The sequence below is a fragment of the Heptranchias perlo genome, chromosome 8 (genome assembly GCF_035084215.1).
Source record: "Heptranchias perlo isolate sHepPer1 chromosome 8, sHepPer1.hap1, whole genome shotgun sequence".
Lineage (NCBI taxonomy): Eukaryota > Metazoa > Chordata > Chondrichthyes > Hexanchiformes > Hexanchidae > Heptranchias > Heptranchias perlo.
Window position 1 is genome coordinate 71,425,504 of NC_090332.1, and position 20,758 is coordinate 71,446,261.

General features: G+C 43.4%; 1 protein-coding gene across 1 annotated transcript; it reads right to left on the reverse strand.

Moving 5' to 3' along the window:
* Nucleotides 1–1,489: 1,489 nt before the first annotated feature.
* Nucleotides 1,490–19,172, reverse strand: LOC137324682 (solute carrier family 22 member 2-like). The gene is made up of 11 exons (XM_067989267.1): nucleotides 18,688–19,172; nucleotides 14,776–14,879; nucleotides 14,516–14,670; nucleotides 11,337–11,505; nucleotides 11,133–11,247; nucleotides 10,282–10,388; nucleotides 7,038–7,252; nucleotides 5,538–5,646; nucleotides 4,829–4,941; nucleotides 1,890–1,989; nucleotides 1,490–1,764 (listed from the first exon to the last, which is right to left on the reverse strand). Exons 1-11 carry the CDS (start codon nucleotides 19,096–19,098, stop codon nucleotides 1,659–1,661), a joined length of 1,704 nt encoding a protein of 567 aa, XP_067845368.1. The 5' UTR covers nucleotides 19,099–19,172; the 3' UTR covers nucleotides 1,490–1,658.
* Nucleotides 19,173–20,758: the final 1,586 nt, after the last annotated feature.

A 20,758-nucleotide genomic window follows, 5' to 3' on the forward strand; every position in this document is an offset into this window, starting at 1 on the left:
TAGCAGCAGAGATGGAGATAAAAAGGATGTAAGATCGTAGGCAAAGCTATGACCTAGAGTGTTGGGGAAATTCTAAACCAGAAGAGGAAGGAGTGAGATAGAGGTCAGAGTGTGCTTTGCAGGGAAATAGGACAGTCTACATAAGTTTTTGATAGCGCTTGTAGACATTATAGATTACAAAAAGCAGGATGAAGCTGCCTACAAGGTGTAGACGTCAAAGGTAGGAGGGCCAAAATTCTGGGGTCCCTGCTCCATCATCAGAAGGAGTGGGAATACCAACCGGCTACTCTAGGGGCCGTTGATCCCATTCTCAAATCTCAGAAATAGGGTCATTTCAATAATCGGCGTGTCCTCGTGTCACCTTTGAACCAAAGATGACATGAGGAAAAACTTTTTTACACAGCTAGGATCTGGAATGCACTGCCTGAGGGGGTGGTGGAGGCAGATTCAATCATGGCCTTCAAAAAAGAACTGTACAAGGACTTGAAAGTAAAAAAATTGCAGGGCTACAGGGATAAGGCTGGGGAGTGGGACTAGCTGGATTGCTCTTGCAAAGAGCCGGCGCGGACTCGATGGGCCGAATTGCCTCCTTCCGTGCTGTAACCTTTCTATGATTCTATGTAGAGGCACAGGGGGTACCCATCCCAAGGGAGTTCCAATTGAGGGAGCTAGAGATCCTTAGTGGGCCAAAGAGATAATTTTGAAAAGAGAATTCTCCTCTCTTGGATTGATTACTTTGCCTCCCACAGACATTTGGGGTCTTTTTAAAGCCCAGTACAGAACGCACACCTGCTCTCAGCTGGCATGGTTTCTGCTAGGCCTAACCAGAGTGTGCTGGTTAGAATTCTCAGGATAGTCCAGGATCTCCCCCAGACATGGCCCCAAAGCTGACTATGGGGAAGTGGACAGAAGTCTTGCCTGCTCCCCCATCCCGATGTGAATTCAGGCTGCAGTGTAGAAGGGTGGAAGCCCTTCAGATCCGGGTGCAGCCCAAATTCCTGGGGTGGAAGTCACATTTTCCGCCCTCCCGCAATCCAGGCCTTAAGCAATCGGAGGCTGAGGCTGAGGCTGAGGCTGAGGCCAAGGTTATGGTATGGCTTATGGGGTTAAAGGTCAGGGGTTAGAGTCTAAAGATAGGCAGAAGTCCTGAATACCAGGATATATCCAGGCCAAGAGCCAAGCTCGGACAACAGGAGGATTTACAATAAAATGGATTAGGGAGAAACTGCCACTATGGAACTCTGTTTTTATAAATAAACCTTTCTTGCATGGGTAAACCAACTGATGATGTCTGTTCTTGCATCATCCAAATGTAGGCCCAACCCACCAGAATTTCACAGATGATTCCCACTACACAGTACTTGAGGTGTAATGCGATAGGACCCCTCCTTGTCTGCACATGCCTTACAGGAGCATATACAGGTACAAGCAGCAAGGTTCACATATCCGTTCTCATACCCCTTACATGAAGATTCTATATTGAGTGAACCATGATCATAAATCTTTAATCCCTAACTTGCATGATTACAGTAAAACTGAATTTTGAGTGAATTTTTAATAGTGCATGTCACTGCATTCCTTCAAACCTGTGCATGTACTATTAAGTGTTATTGACTATTAAATATAGTCAATATTTGTTTCTAATGATTTAATCTAATTCATATGATAATCTTCTCTGAAGCAGTTTGCTTGCTGTCACTTGTTTCTACTGAAGTATGTAGAGCAACCAGTTGGTAGTTTGTCTTTGGGGCCGTTTTCTTCTCTCTGGAGAAACAAGGAAACATTTTATTACAAAACCTGCAGCGCATTTTACTTTGTATGAGATGCAGCAAAGCTCACCCGGCTCCAAACTTAAGGTGAGCCTCACACACAGTTCCCCGTTTGCATACCGTCCGATGTTTTCTGCATCTTCAATGGTCTCTGGTAAGATGATCCCCTTGGTTTCAGGTAAAAGCAAAACTAGCCCACCAGCAATCAAACCAATCATCCCTGCAAATGAATGAGCACAATGCATTTAAATACTGACACAGGTCTTTAAATTTACTCTTGCAAAGTGCAGGTTGAGATTTGAAAATACATTTTAGAAACACTGAATCATGTACATTGCATTTGGGCGCACAGTTGGTGAAGGCTTTTGAATTCTGTCCAGGTTTATCTGATGCATTAGGCCTCTCAGCAAACCCCTTTGAGGATGCTGGACATGTGCCTGGGTGTATTAGCTTTATTTGGCTCCATAGGGAGCACTGTGTGACAAGGTCCGAATGCTCTGTAAGAGTCTTTGTCGCAAACCTTCAGCAGCCTGAATAACATGGGTAAGGTGGTCATGGGAGGCTGGGCTTCTGCAGTCTGAGCTTAGATGTGCAATAAGTCCCAGCCCCTGCGGCACATGCTGTAGCAGCCTCGGTAAGTAACACCAGAAGAGTGTGTGCCTCCGCTGCAGCTATGGGAGCCATAGGCGACACAATGCAGGAATCGTGGGTACCAGTTTCACTGCTAGGCTGCCCAGCAGGAGGGATTGCAGTGCTCACATGCATCCATACATCTGTACTACAGCAGACCATAGCAACTCATGAGGAAATGCACTTCTGCAGTGCGAGTAGAGAGATCATGCAAGGTTTTCCCCAGCTGGCTCTCACATGGCAGTGGTACTGTGTGTGAACACCAAACCCAGCACAAGTGTTGGTGGAATAAACCTCTGACCTCTTGGATGTGGACGGAGCATTAGGTGTATGAGACCACAGCACTGCACATCCACACGCTGAATTCATCGTGGCCATTTATTTTGGTGGCACCTATTTCCATTATGTCACACATACATCTTGACACATACATACATCTTTTCACACATCACAGTTCTGTACATGCACATGCACACAGATGTACTCTCTGTTGTTTCATGTGCCCCTGACACAAGTGAAGAGTCCAGAGGTCAATCATAGATTAATGTGAAATAAATGGTGCCACTACTTAAAGCATCACACTACCAATGCTTGTTCTGTAAACTCAATCATCACACTCTCATGTTGATGAATAACTGGTAAGATGTAGGGCAACAGTTGGAACATTGATGGGATGGACATCACTGCAATGTCTCAGTGCAGCAGCTCAGGGAAGAAAGCATCAATCAACTGTTACTGCTCTTGCACTGCCAGTGGTCCTGTCCTCATGGCATGTGTTGTCCTTGCCCTTTTCGTACATTGGTATCTGTGGAATCACTGGTGCACTCCTTTGTGCTTGCTGCATAGCATCAATGACAATGCTGTGCAGCATGCAGTACACAGTCACTGTTTGCGCCACCTTCTCAGGAGTGAGCCAGCAAAGCAATCCACGCACCTGAAGTGTTGCCAAAGGCCTGGAAGCTCAGCATGCTGGTCTGGGCATTGGCTTCATTGTACAACACCTCAGACCTGCCTGTGCATTGGAGCAAGGGCATCACGAGTCATTGTGAGAATGCATATCTCCTACTAGTCAAGCGCTGAGTCTTCCATCCCGTTGGTAGAGCTCGATAATATTGAATTGATGCAGGGAGTATGAATTGTTTGTATTCAATGGAAAATTGACATTAAAGTGCGTAATCCCAAGTCAGGGTATCAAGAAGTATGGAGAAAAGGTGGGAGTCAAGATGGAGTTGAGATGTAGATCAGCCCTGATCTAATAGAAGGCTTAAGGGGCTGAATGGCCTACTCCTGTTCCTATGTCAGTGAACATATACCATCTGCACATTAAGCCAGTGAACGCCCTTTTATTCTATGTATACTATGGCATTGTTGGATGTTGCCTTAATAGCAATATGGGTGCAACCAATTTTTTCTTGCACCCTAGGGTTCTGCTTCAGTTGGTAGAAGCCTTTCGGCCTTTAAGATTGCAGACGCTGTTCTGTACTAAAGTTAACGTGCTGGACCTGCATTAACAACCCAACAGTCACCTGTTTTATGGATCCATGGACCAAAAAGCAACCCTTCCCATGGAAAACAGTACCAATCAACTTTAGGAGCCATTAACAAGCTATTAATTGACATTATTAAGTAGTAGAGAATAAAGTAACAACAGAATCATAACACCATAAAGTTTTGTTCCCAGCGACATGGCAGCTTGAAATCCAATGCTGATCTGCCGATGAGCTGCCTCAGGATGCCCAGCACACGACTGCAGCTCACCAGTCCCATTTAAATGAGACCCAAGATCGAGTTTACCTCTGGCCCACCTGTAACTGATGCAGGGATTTCTAGGCCATGGTGTTCTGAGTAGAATACTATGTCCAGATTTAGTCCCTGAGACTCAAGGGAGACATTCAAGCCTTGGAGGTAGTTCAGAGAAGAACCATGAGGCTGATCCCGAGTGTCAGGGGTTTGGGTTATGAGGAAAGATTGAAGGAACTTGGGCTTTTGAGCCTGACTATGAAGCATAGGAGAGGTGATCTTTCACAGATTATCCAAGGGAATGAAAAAGGCAAATCCAGAATAATACTTTAAATTAAATTGTGAGAGTAGAACAAAAGTTCAAACTAGTAAAAGGCAAATTTAGGACGAATATCACAAAGTTTTTCTTTGCACACGCCAATCAATACATGGAATGGACTTCCAGATAGAGTAGTGGGGGTCAAGGATTCTGGAATCATTTTGAGAAACAATTGGATGCTGCAATGGGGTGTATCTGGATTAATGAATTAAGATAGGTCGATGGATCTCATCTGTAATTATCTTGTGATCTTGTTACTCTAATAGCAGAAAACACGCCTCACTGTATTCAACCATTGCTGTGGAAAGGAACGATTCGCTCTGTTGGATACAAAGGGTTAAATCCTTTAACTGCAATGTAACTCACTCACCAAAAACCGTAAGAGGCATTTCTATCCAGATAGCTGCCAACCTGTACAGAATGAATGGTGCTACTATTCCCCCGATGTCACACATTGCCGAACACACCGAAAGAGCAAAGTTTCTGTCGGAGAAAATCAACATTTTGTACCCCGGTGAACCATCATTTAATTTTACTCATTCTTATTTCTAAATCTGAAGCCAACAACATTTATTTTTATATTACAACAGATTCTCCATGGCAATATTATCTAGTTTAGATTTGTCACTTTATATATATATATATCTATGTGTGTGTGCGTCTCAGTGGTGGCCAAGGGTTAAAGGGGCTGGTTCGGGTTTTAAACAGGGGTTCATCAGTACTTCTTACATAGAAAGTGCGTTTAAAGGAATTTTCCGCCTGTCAATAATCTGAGCAAAAAGATTGGTCCAGGTACTAAACAGGATTTCGCACTTTGTACTCACACTTACATTTCGCTAAGAATTTTTATAGGAAGAATATCATTTTATGAAGCTGTGTTGATGCTATAAATACTCTAACTACAACAATTATCTTTCCATCTTACACTTCTAATATCAGTTAAGAGAATGAGATACCAATAATTGAATTCATATCACAGCAAACTGTTCAGAACTGATGCTTTAGTGTCAATTGTAGCTGAATGGATTTGTTAAAAGTCAGCTATTGCAGTATATAAATAATTCCTATTCTGTACCTACCTTAAAAATGTCGGGTATAATTCAGTATTTACAAAACAGACCATTAAAAAGGCGATCGTAATTCCTAGTTTGCCCAAAGATGCGATTACTGCTTTCAGCCAGTAGATATCTGAATAGAAAGAAGTTAGATGTATAAATTGCAAAAGAAAAAGCATTTTCCCAGACAAAAATGAAAGTTTTTATTTGCTTATTACAGTATTTCAAATACCACGCGAAACCAAACTATTATTTTAGCAATTCATATTTCTTGAGTAACACTTTAATTTTTATTCTTTTGAGGAAAAAGTCTCATACTTCTGTGTTATTTGAAACATTTTATGAGGTGCAAAAATTAATAGGTATTTGCATTTATTCGGTTCTGAAAATTAATTTTTCATTTTTACATTTATTAAGAATGAAAGATTTTTATTTGTATAGAGCTGTATCAGGTCTCTCAAAACCTTCCCTGAACATTTCACGCAATTACGTTGAAGTGCAGTGACCGCTATGTAGGGAAATTAGGGGTGAGTCTGTGATGTGGTGCTCGCAGTGAGGAGCTGATAAATGCAGGGTCGACGTCTTGGGAAATCATAGCCGGCCCGTGATTTGCCTTCCATTGCATTTAATGGATGGAACTCATGTTGCTGAACGATATCCAAAGGTGCACTGTAAGTGCTGGATCATGGATTCACCCCAGAAAAGTATCCCCAGTGCGTGATTTTTATGAGTCAGTATTCTTATCTATTAATGTTTCTGGTGACTTTTTTTGTGGGTGGGCAACAAAGGATGTTGCTGGAGCAAAAGCAATCAGAATCCAGTTGTGGCATGTTGGAGCACCACCCAGCTGTGTTATGTTGGAGCCCCAGCCAGCTGTGTCATGATGGAGCACCGCCCAACTGTGTCATGTTGGGGCACCACCCAGTTGCCTCATGTTGGAGCACCATCCAGCTGTGTCATATTGGAACACCATCTAGTTGCATAAGAACTTTTTAAAACACAAAGCAGGTCCAATCATTTTGATGTTCCTGTATGAATGCTTAACACTCTCGTGCTTAATTCCTCTGTTGCGCTTTATTAACAGAGGTGTTGGCGTGTTGTTGAAAAAAAACATAGAGCAGGATTTAACATGAGAGTGTTAAGCATTCGTTTGGGAAAAGCGATCAGAAAATGTCCACATCATTTAAAAAAGCTTATGTCTTTGTATTCTGGTCCAATTATCCTCTGCCCTCTAACTCTTCTTCACCCAAAGACTGTACCTAGCCTTGAGTCCCTCGGGGTAATTTTAACTTTTGGCGATTGTGTAAAGGGAGGTATATAACAGCAGCTGATCTAATTTTACCTGTTTTACACTATCGCCAAAAGTTAAAATTAACCCCCACCGCCTGTGTGAAATGTCCTGGTAGATTGACTAATAACCCCAGATTTTGTGAGCTTTAGCTGTACCAATGAATCATAAACATTTGATTGAAGCCCAGATATTAGGGTCTAGAATAAAATCCCGGACTATGACGTGTAACTTACCATCAGGTATGAAAGCAGTTATTAAGCAGCATGCCCCTGCCAGCAGATTGCCCATTGCAAAGGGAAAGCGCCGTCCAACCCGATCAATAAGTAGAACAACAATGATTGCTGAAGGTATTTCCACGACTCCTGAGATGAAGAAGTTGAGGTAAATGTTTCCTCCTGTAATTCCCAAACGCATGACAAGTCCGAGATATACCAGAGCACTCGTGAACCTGAAATAAAGGATTTGCATATGAGTTGGTTTAGTGCCATGACACCAACTGCTGAGACAATAATTGCTGTCGCAAAGACAATTGTCATAACGTGGTTACTTTTAGTAAGCTAATGATGTCCCCATCTTTGAATTTGTTATTGCAGTTATCTGCTTAACATAATGATAGGTAAATGCATCAGAGTAAGTCCATCGTAAATAATTAGGCTATTACCTTCGGTATGCTCTCCCTCATTCTGTGACTCAAATTCATCCTTCATGTACAGCAGGGGAAAATCACAAGGGGTATGGTCCTTTTAAGTTTGAGACATTATGAACTCACGAGCCTAGATTTTCATCTTCACCATACTGGTGTCGAGCTTCACTCTCCAGGAGGACTGGTTAGAAATTTGGGTGCATGACTCCCTACCATTCTCTGTCCATCAATTTCCAATAGGTGCTCCAAGTAGGTCAAGCATTACACTGGGATGCTGAAAATGAAAATCCAGGTCTGTATGGCCTCCTCCATTCCTGCATTTAATAACTACTGCATCTCACTGACCAATCCTCAATTCTTTTCAAAGGAAGAAGATTGGAGAGTGAACAGAGAAAATTAAATTAGAACAAGCCTGACTCTCAATTGAGACCTTTAAGTAAGTTATCAGAGCGGAATATGTTTTGATTTAAAAATTTAAGAACTTAAAAAAATATGGAATTGGGAAAGGCTTTTTCTCCTTTAGAGAATGTTCTCTCCACACATTATGCATGTATCAATTTGCCTCATCATGGACTCCACCTACTACATTCAATCTCTTCAAGGAGACAACCAACCATTGGGTAAGCTTCCAAAAACATAAAGCTCTCTAAAATTTCTCCCGACCCCTAAGAGTAATTAAGAAAAATTCCATCGTATTAATTCAACCTTACAATCCATACTTCTAACTCTGATCAGCTGCATTCCATGCTAAATAATCCCTGGTCCCAAGAGGGAAATTTCAAGGGAAAGATGGAATTCTGAGCTTAGGTTGGATGAGACCCAAGAACAGATGTGTTGTCCACCTATAGACTCATGGCTTGGGTACAGACCTTTTCATAAAAGAACTGCAATATCAGATACAAAACTAAGATCTCCATTTGGTTTATGTCCCAGCTGAGACTGGGTCCATGCTCTCCAAAATCTGTTCCCAGATCCTTCCAGAAGGAGGTATCCATCACTAGAGGGAGAGATGGTGGTGGACTCTGTAAAGTTGATAGCCCGATAGGTTTCCCTCTTGGACACCAACTGTCAGCTCTCACTCCACCTCCATCCAGTGGAATAACAAGTAATGAACAACGAAGAATAACATTGTGCTAAAAGGTTCAATTATAACAGCTTCACAACTGTGGCTACAGGCATAAGTCACACAATCTGTAAACAGCATTCTACTCGAATTCTACCTCCTCCAGATGCTGTGGTGGAGAACCTCAACTGACCTGACACAATTCAGTGTGCATGAGTGAGTTGTCCTATGGGGAGAGATTGAGTAGAATGGGCCTATATTCTGTGGAGTTTAGAAGAATGAGAGATGATCTCATTGAAACGTATAAAATTCTGAAGAGAGCTTGACAGGGTAGATACTGAAAGGCTTTTTACCCTGGCTGGAGAGTCTAGAACTAGGGGGCATAGTCTCAAGGTAAAGGGCTGGCCATTTAGGACCAAGATGAGGAAGAATTTCTTCACTCAGAGGGTTGTGACTCTTTGGAATTCTCTACCCCAGAGAGCTGTGGATGCTCAGTCGTTGAGTATATTCAAGGTTGAGATTGATAGATTTTTGGACACTCGGGATGGCAGCGGGGGAGGGGGTGATTGGGCGCATGGCAAACCCGCATGAACCAAACTTACCGTTTCTGACATGATCGCATGTTGATCGATAGTGATTAACGTTCTCTCTGGGTTTCGCGCCCGGCAGCTAGCCTGATTGACAGGCTGGCTGCCGTCAGGAGCTGCAACGCGAGGTGGGGGGAAAGAAAGAGAGGGAGTGAGACATCATCAGGCACTGGAACGGAAGTTCGGGGGGGGAGAATGGGAGATCCAGCACTGGACTGGAAGACCGGGGCGGGGGAGAGGGGAAGATCGGGGGGAGAGGGGAAGATCGGGGAGGAGACGGGAAGATCGGGGTGGGGGGGGAAGAATGGGGGTGATGAGAGGAAGATCGGGAGGGAGAGAGGAAGATCCGGGGGGAGAGGGGAAGATCGGGGGAAGATCGGGAGGGTGAACAGGGGGACATTGGGGGGACATCGGGAGGGTGAAAAGGGGGACATTGGGAGGGTGAAGAGGGGGACATTGGGGGGACATCGGGAGGGTGAAGAGCGGGACATCGGGGGGACATCGGGAGGGTGAAGAGGGGGACATTGGGAGGGTGAAGAGGGGGACATTGGGGGGACATCGGGAGGGTGAAGAGGGGGACATCGGGTGGACATCGGGAGGATGAAGAGGGGGACATCGGGAGGGTGAAGAGGGGGACATCGGGGAGACATTGGGAGGGTGAAGAGGGGGACACGGAACGGGAGACATCGGACATAGGAGCAGATTTCAAAGGTAGGTGCATTTAGTGTTTTCACTTCCTTGCGTGGTTTTTTATTTCATTTATTTTGTTTGTTTTTGCCTGATCTGGCCTTTCACATCTGGTTTCACCAGGCGTGAATCAGAAGCGGTGGGCAAGCCGCCCAGGTAAGTTAAAAATCTTTCCAAGTACGTAATCTGTCACAGTTAAAGTGCCTTAAGTACCTCAATGAGGTACATTTGGCTCTTTAACTGTCAACCCCCCGGCTTTAATTTCTGCGATTTTCGGAGCCCCCCCCCTTTCCCCAACGCACCCGCAATTGCCTCCTAAAATCACCCCCTAAGGGATTCAAGGGATATGGGGATAGAGCGGGAAAATGGTGTTGAGGTAGAAGATCAGCCATGATCTTATTGAATGGCAGAGCAGGCTGGAGGGGCCATATGGCCTACTCCTGCTCCTATTTCTTATGTTCTTATGTTAATATATATGAATTATAAAATTATCTCACCAGTTGAACATCAGAATAAGAGTATGCTTTCTTATCTGTGGTGTTTTTACCAGGTGTGTGACTGAGGGGGTCTTCAGCTCTACGTGACAATCTTCAATTTGAACCGTCTGCCAAAAAAAACCCAAATGATAAAATATCCTGGAATGTCAGCTATTGATTAACAAACTGAATATGAAGAAAGGCTCCAATAAAATCATCAGTTTTTACCTAAAGTAATAGTTGCCATCTCCTTGGGATGACCAATGCACATTAGATATTACAATGAATTGTTTCAGCACTTGACACTTAATAATAGCAGATTTCAGCAGTTTACTCACAAACCAAATGCTTTGCCAGGTGTCCAGAAACATGTGGTGCTGCATTATGGACATTGCACCGGGATACAATTGCTTGTCTGTTATATGCTACAGTGGCCACATGTAGTTTGTTGCTTTTCCTTATAATTGTCCACAGACATTTTGATCATATACAAATAGGCACTCTCTGTCAGGGCAGTGGTTGGGACACTATGACTGGCCTCAGTGTCTTTAGTTTAGGTACAGGAAGCCTGGCTACGGCCCTTGCTCCCGGTTGACCATTACCTAGAGACTCCTGCTCAAAAGTGCATGCGCGCGGATGTCAGATGAGGACAGGTTCACTCTTGGCCATGATTCCTCTCCAAGGCCAAACAGCCTGCTGATACTCAGGGCCAAGCTTCACACATGAAGAATGGCCTTTTGGGATAGGGCTTCAGCTACCCGTGGGATTCTACACCAGCACAAGTCACAAACTTCAAGAGAGCAAGGGGGAAATATTGGTAGATTTTTAAAAAAGAAGCATAACTTTTGATGAGTAATTGTCATGTTGGCCACCTCAATATTGGTTGAGAAAGTGTTCTTGTTCTTTTTTGCTATCTTCTGCAGAATTTTTATGGTTTCTGCTTTTTTCTTTTGAGACAGTAACCACCTCGGAGACTCTGGCATCAGCCTGTGAATGTAAGACAGCCAGATTGTTGTTTTGGCACAGCTGGTTTCCATACTCAAGCAAACAATAAGGATTTCATTGATAGACATTACCAATAGTAGCTCAGGAAGCAGAAGTTTGCTATGGTAGCCGTCAGTTGCAGAGTTCTCCAGGCTGGTAGGAAATAAGCAACAGCAGGAAGTATCATCATCCCGAAGCTGAAACACATCTGGTTCATAATCCCCACTGTTCGTCTGTGCTCCAATCCGACAAGTTCTGTAACTAGGGGTTGGGGTGAAAAAGAGCACATCTTTCAGGACCTGCATTGGTCATTTCCATTCCTCCCTGCTTTAGCAACAAGTCCGTACTCTACTGCCTCATGTTGAATGAGCAATCTGTCTGCTTCCTTCTTGAATGTTTCAAATGCCAGCATTCACAGTACTGGATGCCAGCTTATTCCACCTGTCTGCAAATGTTATATGTGCAAAAGTTTTTCTTTAAATCGCAATCACCTTGCAGTTTTCTCTGCTTATAATATTAAATATTACCAATACTGGATGGTCTCCTTTTGTACTGTAAATCTATTGTTCTACTGCACTCATTTTCCAGGTTCTCTTTCTTGGCTCTGCACAAAATTCTTCATCTCCATCTTATCAATTTTCTTTGTGACTTTAAGCACCTGAATTATATTTGAGGACACCTTTCCTTGATGATGGGCCTTAGGCATGAGAAAAGAATGTTCCCAGCAGCCACAGCCATTGTTAAAAAGAACTAACAAATTGGTAGGTACATTCTAACTTGAATCATGTGCCTTGAATTGGATTCTTCTAAACTTAATGCTTAATGCATTCATATGAAATTGTTTTGACCATTACTTGAATAGAAGTATTAACCCATTTAAAATCTCTGTTAAAATAATGGACAAGAGAATTAACGTATTCGGATGTTAACCTTCATACAGCCCAAAACTGTGTCCTGTTCGCTCATAAATTACATGATTGTAAACCAGTTTGTTGTTTTACATTTGGCTTTGTCTCACTAGAAGGTCTATTAGTCCACTTTCCAAAAGATAGCAAAAGGAACGTGGTGACACGTGCAAGATCACAGTATCCAGTACATACAACAAGGGGACTTATTGTTACAGTCCCCAAGTCACATTATCGTTTAACTAGGTATTGGGCAATAAAGGTACTCTCTATATCGTAGGGGGCACAAGATACGCTTAAGCGAGTGACCAGTGACACTGAACCACAGAGAATATCTGGTGCAGATCCCAAATTTGTAACAACTGGCTTGAAGAGAAGAAAATTAAATTGCCTGGTGTGTCACTGAGTCGTTCAATCCCTGTCTGTGCTGAGTTACCTAATCAACTGGGACAATGGTAAGATTCCTATAATTGTCCTCAGTGCCTTGGGTTAAGATGGTGAAGAATCAGCCAGGGTTCCCATTCCATATCATCTACCAAAATAGCCCTGAAATTCCTATGATTTTCCAGCACAAGCAATCATACAATCTGGGTGCGGGTATGAGGAATGTGGGGTCAAAATCAATCCACTGGCTTCTCGTCTCTTACTGCCTGTGATCCGAGATTCTGCCTTGATGCCATTGAAAGAGACAGTACTGGTGGGATAACATCGCCTAGAAATCCTGCCAGTTCTGCCTTTCTGGAAGGCAAGGTACAATATACCTGCATGACGGAGGCATACTCGTTATCTAGTAGTATATGTGGGCCCTGCAATGTGGGTTTCCCATCGGCAGTCAATCTCGGAACAGTTGATTTGCATTAAGAAATGGGCAACAAAGACACTGGGGGTAATTTGAACTTTTGACGATAGTGTAAAACCATGATATCAGATCGGCCATCTATTGTACACCTCTCTCGATTTTCACCTTCATTGACTTCAATCAAGAGAGGTGTAGAATGGGTGGCCGACACGATATCGTCCATTTTACACTATCAACAAGTTAAAATAACTTCCACTACCATTGTTCTAAAAAAAAAGTCATCTCTTTGTACAGAATGGCCAGAATTCCATCATCCCCACTCCACTGATGGAGCAGCAAGGTGCCTGCTCTATCATTCCTGCTGGGTCAGATATCTAAGTACTGCCTAAGTGGGATTTGGGAGGGGTCAACACTGGGTCAGACTTGGGGCCGGAAGTCTTGACCTGCTGTACTTTTAAGAGATGCGAAGACCTGCCAGGAATTTTGGGACCTATAGGCATAAACTTTAGAAAAATATTGGAGCATCCCTGTGATGCTGCACACAGTTAAATAGCCTGCCAACATTCATTTTCCAGGCTCACATATCGTAAATGAACATCTGTGCAGGGTATAGGAGGGCTGGCATGATACGAAATAGCAATTGGAAAGAAGATTAAATCAAGCCATGAAAATACTAAATAATCAACATTTATTTATTAATTTTTGCTCAAATTTTGAATCATCCTCTCTCGAAGGCACTGATTTGCTGGGTAACTGCTCCATGCTTCCATCTTTTGGTACCTCACCCAAATTACCACTCTTCTTGTGTGAGCTCAGGCACTAAGCTGGATTCTTCACCTGATTTTGGGTGGTACTGGGCCAGGCGGTTGTGGCAAATCAGCTGGGGGTCAGTTCCCGTTGGATGCCTGCCAGTCATCATGAAGTATTGGTGGACGTAGTCAAAAGTAGGCAATGATCATGGAATGACATTATATGTCACATTTTCTGACATTGCTACCATAATAATCCAATGTTAAAGAAATAGAAGGGTTTTAACAATTGACATCCTCTCCTCCCTGTTAGTGAAATCAATTGCTGGCGATAAATTCACTCCTTCCACTCACACAATTTAAATTTCATCTTCAAAATGCACCTCTCTTTATGCACCTCTCACAAGCACCCGGCCTCACTCTGATGCTGCAGGCAATCTAAATAGGAGTGTCTACAAGTAACAACTGGGATCTGTCCAATAGCGTATTAAATAGGAGTCTACAGCTAACAATTGAGACCAGTCCAATAATAAATTAAAAACTAAAAGGAAAGAAAGAAAAACATTCTTTTATATAGTGCCTTTCATGTCCTGAGGATATCCCAAAGTGCTTCACAGTCAATGAAATACTTTTGAAAATGTGGGGAAACTAAAAATTATACCAGTCCAATATCTTATTAATTAGGAGTATCTACAACTAAAAATTATACCAGTCCAATAGGTAATTAAACAGGACTATCTTCTGCTCACAAACTACCAGTGTCATTGATCATTGCGGGTACAAATATTTATTACTAATATAAGAAAGGAAAAGCTTACTTAAGACGTAGACACTCAGCCAGCCTCCTTTGCTGAACAATCCTTGCACAGTGCGGAAGATGATGAACCAAATGTAACTCGGTGCAAATGCCACTGCAAGCCCTGACACTGAGGTCACGAATGTGGAAAACAAGAAGCACAGTTTTCTACCATAACTATGAAAAACAGAGGAAAGTTTTCAGATTTAAATATGTAAAAATCATGGAATATCACCAAATGTGTAATTGGCAAATGACAATGTAGATGTGAATTATACATACACGTCTGCTCCAAAACCCAGGAATATTGTTCCAATCATAAATCCCAGATTTAGGCAAGCTTGAGACAGGTCCAGCTTCCAGGCATCAGCACACACTAGTCTGAACTGTACAAGTGATGTAGGTAGACATGTATGATAACATAACATTATTAATCTGAGGTTTCATACTTTTTGAACTGCTTATTTATCGCAGCTAAGCCTGATTCTGTGCTCATCACATGCCCACTTTCCTGCAGGAATCATTGGATAAGTAACCTTCGGTAATGTTCCCTCTCCATGGCTCAGCTGCACTGAGATTAGGAATGATGTCTCCCTTGCTGCTGCTCCAGCTGAGATCAGCTAACTCAGCATGGGCCATGGATCAACCTGGGACTTTCCTGATCTTTCCACTTAAATCCTTTATCAACTGAGCCTTGAGGGAGCCCTTCTGTGGAGCTTGAACTGGACAAGTCTTGTGAAGAGCTGTACTTATGGAAACACAAAGGGGTTGAAATTGAGCTCGTTTAGCGCTACCACCGAGTAACAATTTTACTCCCAAAATTCCCGGAATAGATATCAATTTGCTGGGATCTGGACCCCATGTTCCAGAATATAGGAAAGCTAAAGAGGGAGATTAGAAAGGTTAAGAGAAAGTAAGAGAGGAAAAAACTAGCAAAAAACAAAGGACAAAATAAAAGCACATTAGTAGTAAGACGATAGTCATGAAGGAGGCAAGCTATTGTGGATAATAGGGGAATGGCAGATACTAAGTAAGTTGCCTCAGTTTTCACAGAGGAGGTAAGTATTGGGATTATGGAACCACCAGTGGTATGTATAGAGCAGCTACTGGAGGTTGCTATTCAAAGAGAAATGATACTAAAAAAAAATTACTTCAACTTAAGATAGACAAATCACCAGAACCTTGTCGTTTCCACCCAAGGATCCTGAGGGACGCTAGGGACGAAATAGCAGAGGCTATGACTATAATTTTCCAAAATTCTGTGGAAAGGAAAATTCTGCCTGAGGACTGGAGGGTTCCAAATGTGACTCCATTCAGCAGGAGATGGGGTAAGCCAGGACTTTGTAGGCCATTTAGTCTTATTTCAGTTGTTGGTAAACGACTAGTGTCTGTCATCGGGGATTGAAGTTACTAAGCACTTGACATGAGTTAATTAGGGCCAGTCAGCATGAATTTTTAGAGGGCAAGCTGTGCTTGACCAACCTCATGGAATTCTTTGAAGAGCTAACAGTGAGGATAGATAAAGGAAATGCAGTATTTGATAAAGTATTACACAAGAGACTTATGAGAAGGATAAGAGCACATAGAATTAAGGGAATGTGGCAACATGGATAGAGAGATGGTTGGAGGCAGAAAGCAAAGGATAAGGGTAAAAGAAAATTTACTGATGGAAAAATATGAGGTAATACATTTTGGAAGTAAGATTAGGAAAAAGAAATACAATGGTCAATTTTTAATGAAGTAGAGGAGCAGAGGGGCCTTGGTATGCAGATGCATCACTCAATAAAGAGGTAAGGATATTAAAAAGGTAAACAGAATCCTTGGTTTTAGACATAGAGGCATAGAATGCAAAAGCAAGGAGATGATGTTGAACTTGTACAAGACCTTAATTAGGCCATAGTTGGCGTGTTGCCTAATGATTTTGGCACCTCATAGAAAGAATATAAAAGCAATGGAAAAAAATGCAGGATAGATTCTCTGGGACTTAACTAGGAATGAGGGGATTACAGTTATGAAAAGAGACTTGAGAAGTTTGGGCTTTTTTCACTGGAGCCAAGAAAGTTAGGAGGGGACCTGATTGGGGTCATCAAGGTTATAGAGGTAATTAGTGATAGTTTGTTTCCACTGGTCAACGAGAGGGCACAAATTTAAGATAACCACAAAAAGAATTAAACAGGAATTTAGAAAAAAGCATTCTTTACATAGTGGGTGGTTAGAATGTGACATTCTCTGCCAAAAAACGTTGTTGAGAGCAGAGACCATAATGTCTTCTAAAAGGGAATTAAAATGTTAAATATTGAAGAGTATGAGGAGAGATCAAGAGTGGGATTAGACCAGATGACCGGGTGTGGAGAAGAACATCAGCTTATCTCTATGCTGCAACAGTCCATGAATCTATGGATCTATGGTTCAGTCACATGATCTCCTGTGTAGTGTGCGACGTTGGTTTTAAGCCTGGGACTATAACATTCAGGAAGTCTGAAATTATATTCCAATGAAGTTGAGGTTCTAAATAGGCTCTAATTTAAACTTCTTCCATATAGGAGAAATTGAGTATCCTTCAATGATCGTGTGTTATAGAAGCATAGAAATGACAGCACATAAGGAGGCACTTCAGTCTGTCGCACATGTGCCTGTACTAGCTCTTCAGCTGGAGCTATCTGCCACAATCCCATTTTCCTGTCCTTTCCCCGTGTCCTTGTAACTTGCTGAATGAGAGCTCAGATTAGGCATTTGGCTAAGTATAGATGGATGTGACGATGTCTAAGCAACATTGAGGCTGCAATGACTGACAAGTGCTTGGTGAAGCCTTTCCCTGACTTTGGAGTTTAGGTATGCAAGATAAGCATCTTTGTGAACTGTGCTGGATATGGTGTTTTGCTTCACTGCCTGAATTACATGTGGTGATGTAGCTTCTTGAATTTCTTCAGTACTGAAGACATTTTCAAATTTCATTTCGACAGAATATAATGTCACTCCTCTATATTCATCTGTTACTTACACAACTGTCGACATAGTTGTCAGAACTGTCCACTACTCTATTAAAGCACAGGTTATACACTGTTTTCAGTAAAGGCAGCATTTCCCAAACTGTGGGGTGTCCCCCCGCCCCCCATTCCAAAGGGGGGGCATGAAGAGGTCAGAAAAATAAAATATTTTCAGAAGAAACAATGTTGAGATGTGTCCCAAAGTGAACACTTTTGCCGTGCTCCCTACACATGTAGCGGTTTGGGACACTGCCGTAGATTGAAATATTCCATCCAGGTGACCGGGGAAGTCCCACAAAATGGCAATGACGTTGCTCTGGCAATTGACCAATGGGCTTTGTGTGTGAGAGGCAGAATGCCACATAAAGAGATATTAGGACAGGTGATCAAAAGGTTGGTTAAAGAGGTAGGTTTTAAGGAGCGTCTTAAAGGAGAGAGAGGCAGAGAGGTTTAGGGAGGGAATTCCAGAGTTTAGGGCCTGGGCAGCTGAATGGTGCGGCGATGGAAATCAGGGATGCGCAAGAGGCCAGAATTGGAGGAGCGCAGAGATCTTGGAGGGTTGTAGGGCTGGAGGAGGTTAAAGAGATAGAGAGGGGAGAGGCCATAGAGGGATTTGAAGAGAAGGATAAGAATTTTAATTTCTAGTTGTTGCCGGACCGGGAGCCAATGTAGGTCAGCGAGCACATGGGTGAATGGGACTTGGTGCGAGTTAGGATATGAGCAGCAGATTTTTGGATGAGCTGAAGTTTATGGAGGGTGGAAGGTGGGAGGCTGGCCAGGAGAGCATTGGAATAGTCGAGTTCCATTTCTCTGCCCTTTCCCCATGTCCTTGTGACTTGCTGCATAGGAGCTCAGGTTAGGCATTTGGCTAAGTACAGATAGATGTGAAGATGTCTAAGCTACACTAGGACTGCGATGACTGACAAGTGCTTGGTGAAGCCATTCCCTGACTTTGGAGTTTAGGTGTACAAGATATGCATCTTTGTGGACTGTACTGGATAAGCTGTTTTGTTTCACTGCCTGCATTACATGCGGTTTCTTAAATTTCATCAGCACTGTGTCTGGTTTAGACTGTCCAATACCACACAATTTTAACCACTAGATATTATGCAAGGTTTGCAGCCTTGGTTTCACTGTCAAAATTCTTCCTCGTGGCCACTGCTAATTTGCTGACATACTTGGCATGATTTCCATTCAGGAAACTTACCTCCGTCACAATGCTCGGGAACGAACCATTTTCAAAAACCCACCCATCGCTGCACGTCGTAAGTGGTAGGTCTGCTGAGCCATTTTGGAGAAACGAGAGCGGATTTTCACAGCTGACTGAAGTGGCGTTCCATTCTATGTCATATCTCTCACACCGACTGTACAGGGAGCTGTCAGCACTGTCAGGAGGCAACGTGTAATTCCATTCTTCTTCAAGAGACCAGCCGCACTTATTCCTCAACTCGTCCACTCCAGGGCTCCTGCACCAGTGGTTGGGAGTGATGGCTAAAAAAATAATTCCAACATACAAGTAGGAGAACATTGCTGTTGTTATGCATATTAGAAAGAAAATCCTCTTTTGGTAGATGCCAAACTCTCCAGCTTCCTCTAAAATATCATCAAAGGTGGCCATCGCTCAATATGTTTTCACCAGCACTTCAGCGGAGGGAGTAAATTGTTTCAGTTGAATATGTTACCTACACAACTATATTTATACCTGCAAGGCAGTAACAGAACTGAAATGGTTTTGGATCAAAGGTCTTTAAACCAATTGTGTAAATTGGATTTAAACTGAGTTAATAATTCACATTTGGGCTAACTATTTCCTATTAGACTCGTAAATTAACAACAACAATCTCTTTTGAAAACTACTGCAGCTTGATATGGCTGACCATCGTAAATCCAGACGGTGGTTTGTTTCTGCATATCGCTGTTCCTTCTCCGTCTGCACAGCCTCTCTCCCAATCATGTATGTCAACCTTGCGAACTAGTAAAAGTAGGTACATTCTCAAGAAAAAAGCTGACAAATTGTAGATAATCTAGGCCTATGGGATGTAGGTGCACTGAAGACACTGCAGTTAAGCTGCAGTTAGACTCCCCAAAGCCTTTCCACCATCTTCAACGTGCAAATCAGGAGTGTGATGGAATACTCTCCACTTGCCTGGATGAGTGCAGCTCCAACAACACTCAAGAAGCTCGACACCAACCAGGACAAAGCAGCCCGCTTGATTGGCACCCCATCCACCACCCTAAACATTCACTCCCTTCACCACCGGCGCACTGTGGCTGCAGTGTGTACCATCCACAGGATGCACTGCAGCAACTCGCCAAGGCTTCTCCGACAGCACCTCCCAAACCCGCGATCGCTACCACCTAGAAGGACAAGGGCAGCAGGCACATGGGAACAACACCACCTGCACGTTCCCCTCAAAGTCACACACCATCCCGACTTGGAAATATATCGTCGTTCCTTCATCGTCGCTGGGTCAAAATCCTGGAATTTCCTACCTAACAGCACTATGGGAGAACCTTCACCACACGGACTGCAGCGGTTCAAGAAGGCAGCTCACCACCACCTTCTCAAGGGCAATTAGGGATGGGCAATAAATGCTGGCCTCGCCAACGACACCCACATCCCGTGAATGAATAAAAAATAGACCCACCACTGCATCATTTCAAGAGCCGAAAATTGGGACAAACATTCTGAGCATTTTTCCTCCTTTCTGATAAAGAAATTATGGGCGTTGTGGGTATGTATGGGTATTCTCTGCTGCTATGTCTGATTGTTAAATTGTTTTAAACTTGTTTATATGCTTGTAACAGTGGCACGGAGACCCTCCTCTCCATCTTCCCCACGTACATGCTGGCATTCTTCACCGCCTCCCACCAGTTCACATTCACATTCTCATCCCTTCCCACCAGTTCACCCTGGCACTCCACTCCTCCCTCCCATTCACCCTGGCACTCCACTCCTCCCACCCGTTCACCCTGGCACTCCACTCCTCCCTCCCATTCACCCTGGCACTCCACTCCTCCCATCCGTTCACCCTGGCACTCCACTCCTCCCACCCGTTCACCCTGGCACTCCACTCCTCCCACCCGTTCACCCTGGCACTCCACCCCTCCCACCAGTTCACCCTGGCACTCCACTCCTCCCATCCGTTCACCCTGGCACTCCACTCCTCCCACCAGTTCACCCTGGCACTCCACTCCTCCCATCCGTTCACCCTGGCACTCCACTCCTCCCACCAGTTCACCCTGGCACTCCACTCCTCCCACCCGTTCACACTGGC

Coding starts and splice junctions, on each gene's coding strand:
- LOC137324682 (XM_067989267.1), bottom strand. CDS start 19,098: ATGGCCACCTTTGATGATATTTTAGAGGAAGCTGGAGAGTTTGGCATC. Junction 7,253..10,281: donor CTTATTCTGATGTTCAACTG/GTGAGATAATTT, acceptor CCTTTATTTCAG/GTTCACGAGTGCTCTGGTAT. Junction 1,765..1,889: donor GATGCAGAAAACATCGGACG/GTATGCAAACGG, acceptor TTGTTTCTCCAG/AGAGAAGAAAACGGCCCCAA.